At 37.9% G+C, this 16,801-nt stretch overlaps 1 protein-coding gene across 4 annotated transcripts in view; it reads right to left on the bottom strand.

The window, feature by feature from the left end:
- SPOCK1 (SPARC (osteonectin), cwcv and kazal like domains proteoglycan 1) overlaps positions 1–16,801 on the bottom strand; it is a 384,074-nt gene that overhangs the window by 117,222 nt on the left and 250,051 nt on the right. For all 4 annotated transcript variants that reach the window (XM_033140153.1, XM_033140155.1, XM_033140152.1 and 1 more), the window contains one exon: positions 8,377–8,509. In XM_033140153.1, coding sequence (XP_032996044.1) covers positions 8,377–8,509 — 133 coding nt within the window. The remainder of the gene's footprint in view (positions 1–8,376; positions 8,510–16,801) is intronic.

The raw sequence follows: 16,801 nt of genomic DNA, 5'->3' as shown, positions 1-16,801 counted from the left end.
TTTTTGTTCCTATTTTCAAACAAGAGGCTTGATAATTGGATTAATTTGTTTACAATCATTTAATTAAATTTGCCAAACAACAATGTACATACTTGGAGGCACAATAATTATACCTATGTGTACCTTCCAATCACTGAAAGGCTGTTAGTCACTGTGGAAGTATTTGGTAATTTAAGATTACCCTTATTTTCATTTTCTGATTAGTGAAGAACAGTCATCGTCATGTTCAGGTAATTGCTTTATTAACTAGCTTAATTACACATCCTGTAAAAGTGGCAGCTATGCAGTTATTCTGCTTAATGTGTTGCTCAGGAAAAAGTGCTAACTAATTGCTTACAGATTCCTTTTAGAGGCCTGGAATATTTGCTGGCGTAATTCATTTGTGAAGAGTATGATGGAAATGCTATGAATTGGTACTTGGTGTGATGCCAGAGAACAAGGCAAAGTTCTACCTGAACATAAGTTGTATGGTTTATGATTCTTTCAACAAGCAGGGAAAGGCTTTGATCCTAAATCCAATTCCTTGAAAACAAGTTCCATTGAAGCATCAGCCCTGGGCAGGTGACAGGAAACAACTTGTGTATTGGGTCCATAAAGAAGATCCACACCATGAGACTAGGAGAAGGGCCAGAAGGCACAGCTCTGCTCTCACCCTCCATATGTTCACCATCACTAGTTTTAATGTCATTTGCCCAGGTCTTCGTTTCCACGAAAAATGTGTTCAAGGTCAAGCTGAGAAGCAACAAGCCGCCCAGCCTTTCCCCAATGTCTAATTAATTTAATCATGATTTCGGTGTACTAAGAACTTGACAATTCAAAGATGTTTAGGAATATGATCCTGGGTATCTTCAAATTGACAATTAGTGCACTGTCTGTTTAGAAGTACAAGAACATGAATTTTGAATGTGATATCAGATATAGGTGGGTAGGTTCCACTGAATGGAATAGAACTGCTGCCAACAGATGTTTATTGGGGGGGGGTTGTTTGTTTTTTGAGGAAAGGGGAATTTATTCTTTAAAGAATAGCCATAAGTTTGTAAGCGTACTGGAGATGTTGTAGCTTGGAAAGAGCTACAAAATACAAATTGCATTGTGTTACATTTTTTATCTTTTAGATTACTTTCTTTAAAGTGAACTCTACAACCACAATGTGTCATTTAACTATAAAAACGACTTGAAATTAATTTAGTAAAGAGGCTATACCCAAGATGTACACCCAATATTGTCACAAACAAAGTCCAGGAAATGGAGATAATCCAGGGATACTTTGCAGTTCTTAATTTTCCCTCAACTACAATTTAGAACACTGCCAGCTCGTGCATCATGGGATGTGATTTGAGAAGCATACAATACACAGCAGGAATGTATGCTAAATTCTCTTTCCTTGGATCTCCTGCTGTTCCAGGCAAATGCTATATTGAGTTGGTAATTCCATTTTACTGCCGTTATCATTAATAGACATTGTTTCCATTCAGTGCAGAGTCTCTGTGCCTTATTATCCAAATGAACTGGATATCCACACTGTGGTATTGAGAATGGTGGCACCAGAAGGGGTGTGTGTGTGAAAAGGAAACCGAATGGAACAAACTTTGCCCCAATGTGAAATATGCCTTGTTGACTTAGATGGGTTTAGCATGCTTAGAATGGCAGCCTTATTTTTAATTTCAAGTTTATGATCCAGTTATAATTTTTATGTGAAATGTGAGTGTTCTTCAAATAACTACAGGGAGCAGCCATCATTTCCGCCCCCTCTGGTGCCACCAATGGTTTGGAGGACTTGCTACTGTTATTGTGAGTAGCATATCAAGGTTCAGATTTTGGTTATTTATATAAGTCTGTAATTAACACTTATGCCAGACTTTCAATGTGGAGAATTCTATAAAATTATCATAAATGTTCTGAAATAATAATTATTGTACAAAATAAAGTCAGTCTCTGGCATCAGAGTTTTGTTTTGTTTTGCTATTATGTACTCAACCTGTGTGCTCGACAGCTTCATGACAGAAAGCATCCAAAATCCAATTTTCAGATACAAAAACTGGATTGCCAGTGAGTGAACCGCAAGCCAAAATGTTATTACTGGTGTTAATCTGCAACAACCAACAGCAACAAAATATGGTACAAACATTGCTATCCATCATTACCAGAGAATGACGAATGGGAATGTGCTGGGATGCAGCCGTCATTATTGACAATTGGGTTACATGCAGCTGCCCATGTACTATGTGTTTGAACAAGGACGAACACAGTAATTCACAAATATCATTGTCCCCTCTGGCCAACAACTTTCAACAGAACTGCAGCTGGTGATATTCAACCTTTGCTGGGACTGGAAAGAGTCTCTGTGGTGGCTTGTTGTGTGATTGCAGACTGTGCAATAATTTTGACAGCACAGTAGGAGCCACGGGAGCGCTTGAAAACAGAAACACTGTGGCCATTTATTATAAAAGGTTGCCCTGCTGTGGACAGCCAAAACAACTGAAGAGCTGATATTCATCTGACAGTGGCTTTGGTTATCATAAACCCACTCCATCATGTAATGTACTGGCATTCCAGTTTAAAAGGACCACACAGTTTTATTGTCCTTCAAAGAATAAGTAGTGCTTAGATTTAAAACTGAGGCTGATTCCACAAAAAATGATGTTTTGGGTAAACTGGAATTTACAGCACCTTTATGGGAAATAATTGACTAGTTCAGATAAATGCAATAAATGTAATGCTGAAACCGTACTCTTGAGATGCATGATGCGGGCATGTCCCATGGTGTCTTCCTTCTGATTTTTGTTTGTGTTAACTTTGTTTTGGATAAATATTTGTGGATATTCATGCAGTCTGACATTATATTCCTGCGGTGTGGGAACTAACAAATAGACAACAAAGGGGATCCTGCACATCATGTTCCAAGATAGGGACACAAATTCTTAGCTCTTCTGATAAGTTTGGCCTCTGGAGGACAACCAATTTTCTCCACTCTAGATACACATGGAAGCTATATGATACGACAGTGTTATCTCTATTATGTCAGATGCATTGTGTCTTCTGTGTTACATTTCAAAACAATGGTAATCCATAAATGCCACTTGTACTGTTCTGAATTTTGTAAAGCTCATTAAAGCATTTGCTCGTTGAAGCATAGAACATTCCCTGAAATTTGTGGGCAGGCATTAGAATTTCCTGATAATTACTTACAATCATCAACATTTTATTTGCTAGGACATTAAATCTTGACCTTTAGTTTCACAGCAGTTGCTTGAAACAATTTAGACTGCATGGGAAATGAAACCTTGTGTGAAGTCAAACAGCTGAAATAAATGCCAAGCCCATAAAAGCTGGCACTGCTGAGAACCATGTGGGTAACATTAGAGTGGGGAGGGGGGGGAAATCCTGCATTACACTTGTCAGTTTTACATTTCTCCTTAGAGAATGGCCCTGATGTACCATTTACTCATTGCAAACACAGAAATTTTCAAACAGCAAAGGGTAGAAGTTGGCTTCTATGGTGCACCAAGGTTTCCACATAACTAAAAGGACCAAATCATGCACCCAGAAAATGGAAAATCTGTGCAATGAACAAAATGGACGTACAGAGATCACTGGTTGCTAATCAAGATGTTGTGGTTGCAAGAACCCTGCCCTGCCCTATGGGGTAGGATCATGGGACTGGCCTTACACTGTGTCTCTGAAATTCAGTATGAAGTCAGGGACAATTCATCAGCCTCTGCTGCTGCTCTGAGTCTGGGAAGAGTGCTGGAGTTTGTCTATTGCACAGAATCTCTGAGACACATGAGCACTTCAGACATCCTTTGACTGAGTTCAGTAAACACCATGGGGACATGCTCCACCTCTCTGACTATCTTCGGATCATTCTCCACGAGTTGGAGGGTCATTTTCTGATGCAGAGAACCTGCTGTGCATATGGAGGCTCCACACACATTCTGAACCATGGAAAACCGGGTTTTAGAATGTGCAGGAATCCTCAATGAGTGTAAGCAGGTGTTCTGCTTCAAAAGATTTCCCTCCTACTTGAGGTGGTGGTAGATAAGACATTCTCATCCCCATATATTTGCATATTTACAAATTTTATAAATTGTACCATAGAAATGCAGTGGAATATGAGAAGAATTAGGGATCAATACAGGCTGCAACATGTGGATGTAGGCATTATGCAAAGCCCAAGTGAGACATCAATGATTTGAGGCACTTCAGGCTGCCCAGGGGCAATTGCAGGGTCCTCCAGATTCTCAGCAGTACTTGACTTCTCTGCATAGTCCCAAGTCTCTTCTTCATAAGAAGTCTTTCTGAGTTCTGGATCAGGTAGAATCTTGACACCGGGGTGCCAGTGAATAGCCTTGCCCTACTATTCCTTACTTTGTTCGGCTTGCCTGAACATAAACTCTTGCCTTATACTGCTGAGCTGTCATTTGGAATGGAACAATGGTTTTTATGTAGTATCAGGTTTTAAACAACGCGGCTAAAACATAGCTTCATTCAGATGGTTTTATATAATATATTTTTGTGACAGAATGTTGCACAGTGCCTTGTGAGTGCAATGCACCCTGAGAGGTGGTTTAGAAATCTTCGAACAAGCAAACCGTGAAGTCTTTTGTATGCATTATTATTTCTTATAAATTTTCTTATCCTATTCTGACTTTTATCTCGGGGTTTGTTTTTTAGAATCTAAGATTTTGTTACGATTTACTAATAAACATAACATGAAAGAACTGGTTTCAAGAGAAGTACTGCACAAAAATACTACCTATTTTGGGTGAGTGATGAAAAGTTTATATTGAAAGAAACAACAAACTGGAGCCAGAGATTTCTTAATGTTACCCAAGTCAAGCTGTGAAACTTGATACACGTTTGTTTTGCATCATTTGCAACAAAGTACTATTACAAGAAAGCACTCTGACAATGGACCACTTCCTTGTAGTAGAAAGGTCAAAAGCACTCTGCGTTTGGTAGCTGTGACTGACATATCCACTGAGAAATTGCTATTCATTATTACTTTCACCTGCAGAAACTTCAATCCAAATTTTCAAGCAAACCTGCTATAGACATGCAACAGAAGGAGGGGAAAAATATCAATAGCACAAGAATTCTGGACTTGATTAAAATGAAAGCCAATGAAACTATAATTGCCCAGCATATGGGAAGGAGTATAGTACACTACTGGAGTTATCCATACTGCATTTTCCAGAAACTGGTGTCAAAATAGGTTTCCTTACAATCCTTGTGGGGACCACAAACCACTGAAATGGGAATTATAGGACATTATTCTTTAAACACATTATTAAAAGACTTAAGTCCTGTACAGATAAAAACGTAGTAGAATGAATATGTGGGGACTTGGGAGATAGCTGGGGCAACCTAATCAGATGGGTGTGGTGGTATTACTAATCACCAATCACTAATTACTTATTAATTCTTCTTGACCCCACCTTCCACATGTTTCTTGAAATAGAGCATATGTATGTACAAGGTGCATGAAAAATCTATACCCTGTGAAATCTTTACCTTGCAAGCATGCTGGGTATAATTGCACATGCACCTTGTCAAGTCTACACACCTAATATAGGAGGTAAGGAGGAAATGATGCCAATGGGTGAGATGCTGGCCTCCCATCCACACACTGATTTTACCTAGATCTCTTTCAAAGTGGAATGAGGGGTGGAAGAGCCTGCCTTTCCCAGACAGCGATAGGCAACAGCAGGAGGCATTAGACGTCTTCATTATAACTAGCAGAATCAAAACTGAGCCAGAGAAGGTTAGTAAACTAACCATATCAATGGCTCTGGATCAAAAAAGTATTTGGATGTAGTGATAAATAATCAAAGGGGCTTCTGAAAGATCTGGGGCTCAGCCTAAATCATGCAGTAAAGGCACAATAAGCCAGTGGAACAGATTGACTGAATATACAATAAAAGGCATTTACCATGGATTTATCAAGTCAATCCCAGTTTGTTTTATCTGAGCATATTCTAAGTGGCTAAGAAGAGCATGGAAGAGCAAGATAATCACAAGAGAATGGAAATGTATTTTTGAAAGAAGACTTAAAGGAATCAGTAACAGAGAATCTAGTTGGTGCATACGTAAGTGCCATATGAAAGCAAGTGCTGGTTCATATGGAGCTGTCTTACTCACACCAATGGTCCATTGAGCTCAGTACAGCCTCCCCAGACAGACAGAAACTCCTGGTTTGCTGGTTTTCCAGTCCTGATACTGGACATACTTTTGGCTGGGGATATTCATTGACAGATTACCAAATAGGCAGAATACGCACTGGCCTATGGGCCCCATGCCTTTTAGGGGCCCTGCAACAATGGATCAAAATAATATTTATTTGATCTTGAAAGAAAATTACAAAAAGTATTCAGATATAATTTGCAATCCCCCCCCCTCGAGATTCCGACTGCCTAGGGGCCTCCACAGGGTTTAATCCGGCACTGAGGATATTAGGAACTGAACCTATAAAAAGAGTGTGCTATATCACCAAGCTATGACTGCTCCCTTAAATGTACAATACATATAATTCAATGTTACTATGGGATTACTGTATCTAGTTATATGTGATTAAATATTCTCTAATATTTTGAAAACATTCACACATGTGCACAGAGTTCACAGACCTTACCTTGCCATCTAACCTAGATGGACAGTCAAGTGCTAGCTCAGCCAGTGAAACTTCCCAATATATGCCTTAACCTCTGGTGCGTGATTTAGCATATCTTGGCAAAATTATCCTGTCTTATCACTATGGATAACTCAACTTCTCCACAATTGTCACATTGCCTCTTTGTCATGTTCCACATTTAATTCAAAAACTAAGGTTTTTTTCCCCTAGCTGTGCTCCTCTCTGGCCCTGATTCAAATTCAGAATATTCAGAAGCAAATGCATTCATATTGCCCCTTCTGTCTCTCATTAATGATGATGATGATGATGATGATGATGATAATTTATTTGTGTCCCGCTCTCCCTGGCCAAGGCCAGGCTCAGAGCGGCTAACAACACAAAACAACACATAGAATTGTGTACGTGTTGTGTGTTTGTACAGTTCCCATAAGAGGATCTCAACATGCATGACTGAATTTGTATCAGATTTCTCTTTTCATGGCATTTATAACTTCATGCTCCTTCCTTTCTGCACCCACTCATCTGGTTTATCTCCATACCTTCTACCCTGTTGTTTCCTGTGCCTGGAACAATCCTCCTCCTACAATTTGTCTTCCTTCCTCTATGCCACCACTCAAGATCACTATATATTCATTCTAACCCACATTTCTTCTCACTCCTCAACTACTGCATCCACTTGATTCTGTTATGGCATCTCCTTTAAACAATTGAAGACAGACTTCTCTATCTTGATATAGATGATAAATCATTGGGTACTTGCTAATACAATGTAGGAGCTAAATATACATTAAAGTGAGTTAGGTCACCACAGTTACGGCTCTTTGGGGCCCTCTTTATATTGTATATATTGATGCATTTTATCTTTTATGTTTATGTTTTCAGACTTGTTATCGTAAAGTATCATATCCAACCAAAACCTTTGAGAATAGGGTATAGCAATGAATGTATGAATAAATAAATAAATGAGTAATCCAATATAGTACACCGCAAAGAACAAAACATGAAAATCTTAATTCCACTTAAAAACTGAGATGACAACACTTGAATTAAACATGACTAAGGAGGTGATTTTTTAAAAAATATACCAAATCAACACCTAAGGCGTTAATAATCAGGCCATTTAAAAATATCCACTGAGTGCATTATCTGCTCTCAGATGTGGAAATCCTTTAGTGTTTCAGCTATGCCTTTGGTGTACTGGTATAGAATATATATGACCTATGCAGCACACCAAGTGAATTATATTTTCATTATAAAGTCAAATGTTACACTTCCCACCAAGGTTTTTACTCTCTAACAACCATGCATTGAGTGATATAAATGCAGTGCACATCGTTCATTTTAATGTGTTATGCTACACCATAAAGAAAAGGAAATATGGGGAAACATAAAGCCACAGATTCACATAACAGGTGTCTTCAATCAATTGTTACTGCTTTTTCTGCACACTCTAAACACAAGATCAACATTATTTCCATTGTGCAGGAAGTTTGGCATCCAATCTGGCAATCTTACAACACCATTACAAAAAATGCTTCAAAATGTGGACCCCCTTTCCAGTGTGGGTGTAGAGGAACTCTCTTGAACTACTGGCGCTTTCAGCTGATCTGAGGAGCATCAGGGTAATAGCCTTCCTCACTCACTGTCTTCCATGTTTCATTAAATGGCTTGGGTTTGAAAGCTTACATTCCTATATGGTACTTTTGCAAATGCCCGAATTACAACAGAAACGCTTTCGTCATTACCTTGGTTGTGTAAGTATGTCCATCGGAGCCGCAAACCGCACTGGCATGCATCAGAGGGCATGGCTTGCATTTTACTAAGTTAGCTGGTCCATTCCAGTGTCTCTGGGGAAGGTTTCCTTTCTTTTGCCGAAGACTGGAAAAGAAGGCGGGAGTCTGTGTGAATGTGATAGACAACTAAAACAAGTCTCTACCAGATCTAAGCCTGAAAACAATCTAAATTTTGTGCATGGAATACTTTTGGATCTAAGTTTGCCTAAGTAGATTTCAGGGCCAACTAAAGAGTGAATTTATAATTGTTGGCAAAGCAATATTATTTATTTCCAGTAGTTATATAACGAAATGATTATTGTTATTGGTTGTACAAAAAATGAAATAAAAGCCATAGGAGACAGAAATAAATCATAAACATGAAAACTAGTAATAGCATAAAAACAGCATACAATAAAAAAGCACCACCAGCAACAACAATAACATAATATTTATGGTACAGTCATAGAAATGTGGACGATAGTGATATCCAGAATGTATTTTTTATGTTTCAGATAAGAGACTGATGTATTGACCAGGAAAGTGAAGCTAGCATTATACAATTTTAAGTGGAGCTACAATTTTAAGTGGAAGCATTTTTTGTCTAGCATTCTCCCTAACATGTATGCAGAAAGCATGCAGGGACGCGGGTGGCGCTGTGGTCTAAATTACAGAGCCTAGGGCTTGCCGATCAGAAGGTCGGCGGTTTGAATCCCTGCGACGGGGTGAGCTCCCGTTGCTCGGTCCCAGCTCCTGCCCACCTAGCAGTTTGAAAGCACGTCAAAGTGCAAGTAGATAAATAGGTACCGCTCTGGCAGGAAGGTAAACGGCGTTTCCGTGCACTGATCTGGTTCACCAGAACGGCTTAGTCATGCTGGCCACATGACCCAGAAGCTGTACGCCAGCTCCCTTAGCCAGTAAAGGGAGATGAGCGCTGCAACCCCAGAGTCGTCCACGACTGGACCCAATGATCAGTGGTCCCTTTACCTTTGCCTTTTATGCAGAAAGCACCATATTTGAATTTTGGCATCATTGGGTAGGGTGAGAAAAGACTCTTGCCTGACACCCTGGATTGCTGTTGCCAGTCAGGGCTGCTAATACTCAACTAGGAGGACAGCCTTACAATGTATAATGTAGCTTCGTATGCTTTTAAACTATTTTAGGGATCCTTCCAAAATGAAAAGTAACAACAAGAAAACCCCATTCACTATAACCAATGATGACAACTAGCTTACTATCAAAGTTGGTATGTACGGAGAAGCTCATTCAGTTAGGTGAGTTTGCTAAATACTATGATTTTATATTTCTGTTTCCAGTGGCTTGCTATTTAAGGAATATATTGTTAATCTGATTTTTTTTTTTAATCTCATAGGAAATATTTTTAAATGGGGCAATGCACAGCTGAGGTCACTCCTATGACTTTGTCTACTACAATGTTCATATTTCCTTGTGCTTTGCAATGTGCTCATTTTTGGATTATGAACGTTTCTAAAGCTATTGAAAAGCCTGCAATGTACCACTCTGGATATCTGAAACTTTAAAAATGAATGGCTATCTTGACTGTGTCATTGATGTTCTCACTTCTTCTCTTCAGTACTTTAACTGTTATATTATGGGGTTTCAGATCTAGGGTTTTTTTTTTAACTTGTTGGATTTTAGATTCTATATTGTGATATGGAAAGCCTCTGCTACCCCATAATCACCAATGGTATGAGAACCATGGCCTCCTTTTTCATACAGGAGTGAATAATACCATGGATAAATGAAATTTACTGCATATAATGCATTAAAAGAAAACATTTTGAAGATGATGTATAGATGGTATATTACATTGGTCAAACTAGCAAAAATGTATAAAGGTGATAATAAGTGTTGGAAATGTGAGGAAAAAGAAGGTACCTTTTATCATATGTGGTGGGAGTGTAAGAGGGTAAAAGGCCTCTGGGACATGATATATAATGAACTTTAAAAAATGTTGAAATATGCATTTGTTAAAAAACCAGAAGCCTTTCTACTGGGAATCACAGGTACTGATATTAAAAAGCAACTTTTCAAACTTTTTCAATATGCTGTAACTGCGGCGAGAATTTTAATAGCATAGCACAAAAATGGAAACAGGAAGAAATACCGATGAAGGAAGAATGGACAGTGAAACTAATGGAGTATGCGGAACTGGATAAAATGATGGGAAGAATCTGAGAACAGCGGGATCAGAAATTCATCAAAGACTGGACTAAGTTTACTGATTATTTAAAAGACAATTGTACTCAGTTAAATACGTTGAAAGGATTACAAGAAGCTTTGTAGATTAATGAAGAAATATTGTTGCAAATATGAAATTATAGTGATTAAGCTGTACGTGATGATTTATAGCAATGATAAATTTAAGAAGTATAAATATAAGTAATAGATGTTAGAAAATCATGTGAAGGGTTTGAGGGAAGTCATGGCTTGAAAAAGCCAAAATGTTAAAAGGAAGGATAATGTGATGGATTTTATCAATTTATTTTTATAAAACTAATAAAAATGATATGACAAAAAAGAATAATACCATGGATAAAATAAAATTTGACACTTGGCAGTCCAATGTCCACTGACATTGTGCCCACCCTCCAATCTGTTGCAGTTGCACAATACTAAGATTCCTCTGTTTGAGTAGTTTTGTACATTTACTATGTTACAGTCCATCAAATTATCACAGTCAACTAAATAAAGATGTATCCCTTCTTAGCATACAAACATCTCCACAATGTCTTGGTGCCAACCAGAACTTAGCAATACCCAAGATTTGAAACCATTGTTCTGTAGCTGGCTACCAATTCTGCCCAAGAGAAATCAGAAAAGTCAACTACTGCATGATTTATGAAATTAAATTTGAAGGGCATTCAATGAACAAAGTGCCATATAAATGTCTGTTTAAAAATATTATATTTATATCTAAAAATTAAATATAAACACCTTAAAAATAGGACTGGCATTCCTGATAGAAGCCATTTAAATAATTGTTAAGGGTAATGCCAACTCTTTTTTTAAGATTCATTTATATTTTGCATAGTTGTGCTAGTTACAGGTAGGTAGCCGTGTTGATCTGCCATAGTCAAAACAAAATAAAAAAATTCCTTCCAGTAGCACCTTAGAGACCAACTAAGTTTGTTCTTGGTATGAGCTTTCGTGTGCATACACACGTCTTCAGATACACTGTTGTGCTAGTTAAATATTAATAAGGTTAATAAATGTTATATTGTTTTAGGTTGTGCTTTTCTATGATCACTTTCAATTTATTTGGTCTACAAACCGTAACATCAAATACAGTACATAGAGTTATCAAGACAATACATGCATGCACCTTTTAACATGAGAGTATAAGAAAATCCACGAATAATCAGAAAGAGTTATAAATAGAGATAATGTCTGTTGTCAGTTTAGTGCCTGCAATAGTCATTCCTTCTAAAAGCTTTAGCTCAAATTGGTATCTGACTTGGTATCAAACTGATTGTAGGTACGTACTGCTGTTTTAAACTGTTGCCACATTATTAAATTGTAAATTGCTTCAGGGTGCCTCATGGGAAACTAATCATAAACAAATTGTGACCTACGTTTTATGGCTATAGCAATGAATATGGCCATATTTTATGTGATGTGCCATTGTCTTTTGCCATTAAGACTGAGACACAAAACTGGCCTCAGTTCATCAGTGTAGAGAAAGTATTGGGGACATATAATGGGATCTTATTTTTCTATAAAAGTTACAGTATAGGAGGACATGAGCAATTGTTTCAATTGAGCTGTTTTTTTTTTTGCAAGGGACAAACTCTCAAGTGACAAGGGCAGCCTGGCAAATTGCCCCTAAATGCTGATAGCAAAGCACTGAACCAGCACATGGAAATTCTCTTCTGTTACCTAGGAATATTCAAAGTTGCTAAATACCTAGCAAATCAATGATCTCTTTTAGGTTCTAGACTAAAGTACAGTGGTGAAAAATAAAACAAACCCAATATGTCAGACTTGACAAATTTTGCAAGTTATGATCTAGAAGCCTCTTTAATGTAGCTGGTTGCTTTTTCTAACCCAAGTGACAGAAAATGGTGTTGACTTTTTTGCTGAATGCAGGGGCAAGTTGAGCTAGCAAGAAAAAAAGCCAGGGATAGGTAGTCATGATCTGTTGATGATGAATATTGACAAAGCCTATACTGCTGGGGCACCAAAGATCTCAAAAAATAGTTTGTGTCCTCTCTTGTGATTAATTGATTCCTGATATGCACACCTGGATTATGTACATAGTTTTGGTAATTCCTTTGTTTTGGGGGCACCTTCAAACTAAAGGTATATGCTCACCATCATTTGCACAGCAGAACCTCAACAACGCCAGTGGACTAGTCCATGCACTGAATGCAATATTTTGAATTCAAAGTGACCAGGACAGAGTGGACTGAAAAGTAACTCTCAAGTATTTTCAATTACTAACTTGTTTTACTACATGCCCACCCAGGGTCCATTTGTATGTCTCATACCCTTTTGTAAAAAATCAGCCCTTTGTTTTTGCATTAAAGAATAAATACAATGAACCTGAATCCTACTTAAGAGTAAGCCCTGGCTAACATTACACCTAATCAAGGGTAAGGCTAGGAGGGGATTTGCTCTAGTAAGGACAGAGGGGCCCCCCAAGGTCTAATGGCCCACCCCTTTAACCATGATTGAGGTACTGTAAATATCATGTGTGAACTAGTCCCATGTGATATTGGATTTCTAGATTTCATAACACTATATAAATTCTACCCCAAGCATTTGGAAGAAATAGCAATCCCACTGCTTTGCCCTAATATGAAAGCACATCAGAGCAGTTTAGCCGAGACAAGGAAAACATTTTAAAACATCACCGAATGCCTTTATCATGGTTTCGATAACACATATGGATGCTCCTTAAAGCAATTTTGCCTCAGTTTGCAATTTGCTGCACAACTCAAACTCTGTTGTAATATCACATTTGGCTGCTAAAATAATAAAAATGCTATTCTTTCATTTCAGTTAAAGCTTTCTTCTGCTTGAGCCTTTGTCACAGTGATAAATAGCACTATTAGGAAGCTTGCATCTACAGAAGCAACCCCATCATGATATCATAAAATAAAAAAAATAAAAAGTCAACCAAAAAGAGAGAGAGAGAGAGAAGGCTGCAATCAAAGCCTTGGTAACAAAAACCAGTTCTATCAGTATATAACAGTGTTAATCTTCTAGAATGCATTCACTTTCCTTAACAAACTAACTCATCAATAATTAAGACAGGTGAATAGTAAAATACTCTGGATTGAACCCAAAAGGGTGAGGTATATAAAAATTTCTGCAAATGATTTGTGAAATTTGTGATGCTACCCAAATATTACAATATGTCTACATCTTTGCATGACAGAATGCCTGCAAAAATTTAAGTATCTGAAAAATCATGCCATATAATCATAGCTAAGAGGCAAAAGCACAAGAAGCTGTGACTACCAGGGACCTGTGATCGGAGCAGGAGCAGATCACATTAGGGGGAAAAAAAGTTTGCACGCCATATGTGCAACCCACACACAGTCCCCTTGTGTAACTTGCACATATGTTTTTCTGTACAGAATCTTGTTAGAAGAAATCAACAACTCCATCTTATAGGTTGGTTTAAAAAAAATGAGTTGCTGTGGTTGCAGATTATTAAGTTGCTAATTAACTTGAACATGTGATGACTACATTTCAAAAGGCAGCATTCAAGTTCATCTTCTACTCTCACGAAATGCCCTGGTTAGATGGTTACTGAGCAGTGTCATGCTTTGAATTGTGTGTGTGTGTGTTTTTTTTTTAAGCAACACATTTGTCACTAGTTACAGGTAGGTAGATGTGTTGGTTTGCCATAGTAGAAAAAAAAAATCCTTCCAGTAGCACCTTAGAGACCAACTAAGTTTGTTATTGGTATGAGCTTTCTTGTGCATGCACACTTCTTCAGATACCAATGTTTGTCACTATTTGCTTGAACACATGCTGTGAAAGTGCTAACTTCCAAAAATAGTCTAAGGCTACTTTCAGACTATACTATTTTGTAGATGATATTCAGTACTCTGCCAGCAAATTTCAGTTGTGCAATTAAAGCAAATTTGGCTCTCTTGCATACAACAACATTTCTGTGGTATGAAAAGTGACAGGAAAATGAACTGGAAAGTGTGGGATGACAGCAATGTCGTTTTACCTCTAAGCAACCAAATTGGAATGAATGCTCAATGAGCAACTTGTCTGGAAGAGCCCTAAAACTAGAAACCAGTTGAAATAGGTATTTGGTCCCTGAGGTGTTCAAAATTGCTTTTGTTCCAAAAAGTCCAACCATGAGGGGTCATAACCTTCTACTTGTTCCTTCAAGCTGATGATCGATTGAGTCCTACCATGCCACATCCATCTCTTTCCCATCTACTCAACAACTGCAATTAGTAAATATTGTCTGCTTCTTCATTCATGTGTTCCACTTAATCCATCAATGTGATTGCTAATGTGGCTCTGTAGTTGCCAAAGAATAATCAAGGGTGGATATTATTATGACATGCTCTATAGTTGAAAATGCAAGGGAAATGTTGCTGAGAGGAGGACTGGCTATGGAAGAGGAAAAAGAAGAGTGCCAACCTCCCGAGGGGAACAATTTGCATAGCAGGTGCTAGTTTTATGATGTGAGTCTGAATTGATCATCTAAAAATATATATTTGTTTTAACTTTTATATCACATAGAAGCCTGCCAAATGCTCTAACAGCCTGGATTGCATTCCCCATTGAGCTTTTAGACCAAAAGACCAACAGACAACATAAGTTGGGCTTGGGTTATTTTAAGACAACTGTGAGGTATTAATTGCCACACTCAACCCACTAGTCATTTCACCTGGAACTTCTCAGCAGAAATATTGCACAGCCCTCTTGCATAAGTTCATATAAAATTCAATATACAAATCAGATCATTTTGAAGTGAAAAGGTAAAAAACCACCACCACCACCACTACCAAATCTATACTTAGTATTTGGTGGCAGAAAAACAGCTCTCAACCCCAAGAAGCTTCAGATTTAAAATAAAGTATAAAATATGGTTATCAGCTAAACTGGCTTTTCTCAAGATTTCACTTTCTTCTAGCTGTTAGAAATGGTCTGATAAGCAACTTCACTTTATTAATAACAGTGTTTTAAAAGGAAAAAAAACACACATTGCAAATCTTTTAAGTGGAAAAGGCATTGTATTAATGGCTTTTCCAGTGGCTTCTATTATGAACGTTTTGTCTTTTCAGCTTGACAGAGATGTGTGTTCGTTTTACCTTTATCTCTCTGTCTTGCTCAGTTCCAGGAGCGTATGTGCTCTGAGTCAAAAGTATGACGTGCCAGCATTCAGAACCCAGACAGAAAAAAATATATTTTTATTATCTTATTTCTGCCTGCCTGGGGATGTTATCACCTATGCAGCATTCATATTATCTCACATGTTTAAAAAGACTAGATTTTAAACACCCATAGAAGGGTTCTTGCTGTACGTCTCTCTAAAGAGATAGTGTTCAAGTTATGGCTGTTCTTGGTAGTAAACAGAATTCATGTAGGATTGCTGGAAAACAGGTATTTCAATGTTAATGCCTGTAACATTTTCATACCTATAATAATTTACTATGTGGACATGGAACAAAGAGACACATTGTGCAAAAATGTATGTTTTTAAATGATTTATTGGACCAAGATCTAATTAGCTGTAGTTCAGAAAGTGTAACCAGGGTTGTCAGTTACAACCTGGAAATTGTTGCTATATCTTTACATTTATTGATTAAGGGAGAGACTCAGCAACTATGTCTTCTCCTGCCCATTTCCCCAGAGTTCTTTTGTCTTTCCTCTTTTCCCACCTGCACAGCTGGATTTCCTATTATGTCAAACTGTGGTGGGGGAGTGGTTAATGGATCTGGGAAGAAAGCATGTGAGAAAAGCCTGTGCGGTTGAATCTTAGGCTTTTTTGTAATCCCAAAGCAAACAACAACAAAAAGAAGCCAGCTAGCAGCATGCCAAAAATAGGAAGAGAGAATGGATATATGAGTGTAAGGAGAAACAAAACAAGCAAAGGTTAGTTAGGGAAATACCAATTGATAAGTGCCATTACTCACACTAAACAATTTACTTCTCACCCACTTTTAAAACACTTAAGGGGCATCTTTTACTTCTTGATGACCATGGGATGTAGAGTTGGTCCCCAAGTTACCTCAGTGAGCATATTACAGCAAACAGGGACAAATGAACTCAACATTTACCCCAAGTCTTCCTATTGTCACATCATGTATTGCCCTCCCCTAGTTCTCCAGGTTGTTGGCTACTGCCGATGAGGGGCTGGTAAATTAATGTTGAGACGATGTAATAACAGTATAAGTAA

This window comes from Lacerta agilis, chromosome 2, assembly GCF_009819535.1.
Source record: "Lacerta agilis isolate rLacAgi1 chromosome 2, rLacAgi1.pri, whole genome shotgun sequence".
NCBI classification, from domain to species: Eukaryota; Metazoa; Chordata; class Lepidosauria; order Squamata; family Lacertidae; genus Lacerta; species Lacerta agilis.
The sequence above is the reverse complement of the archived record's forward strand: the minus strand, read 5'-3'. Positions and strand labels throughout refer to the sequence as shown.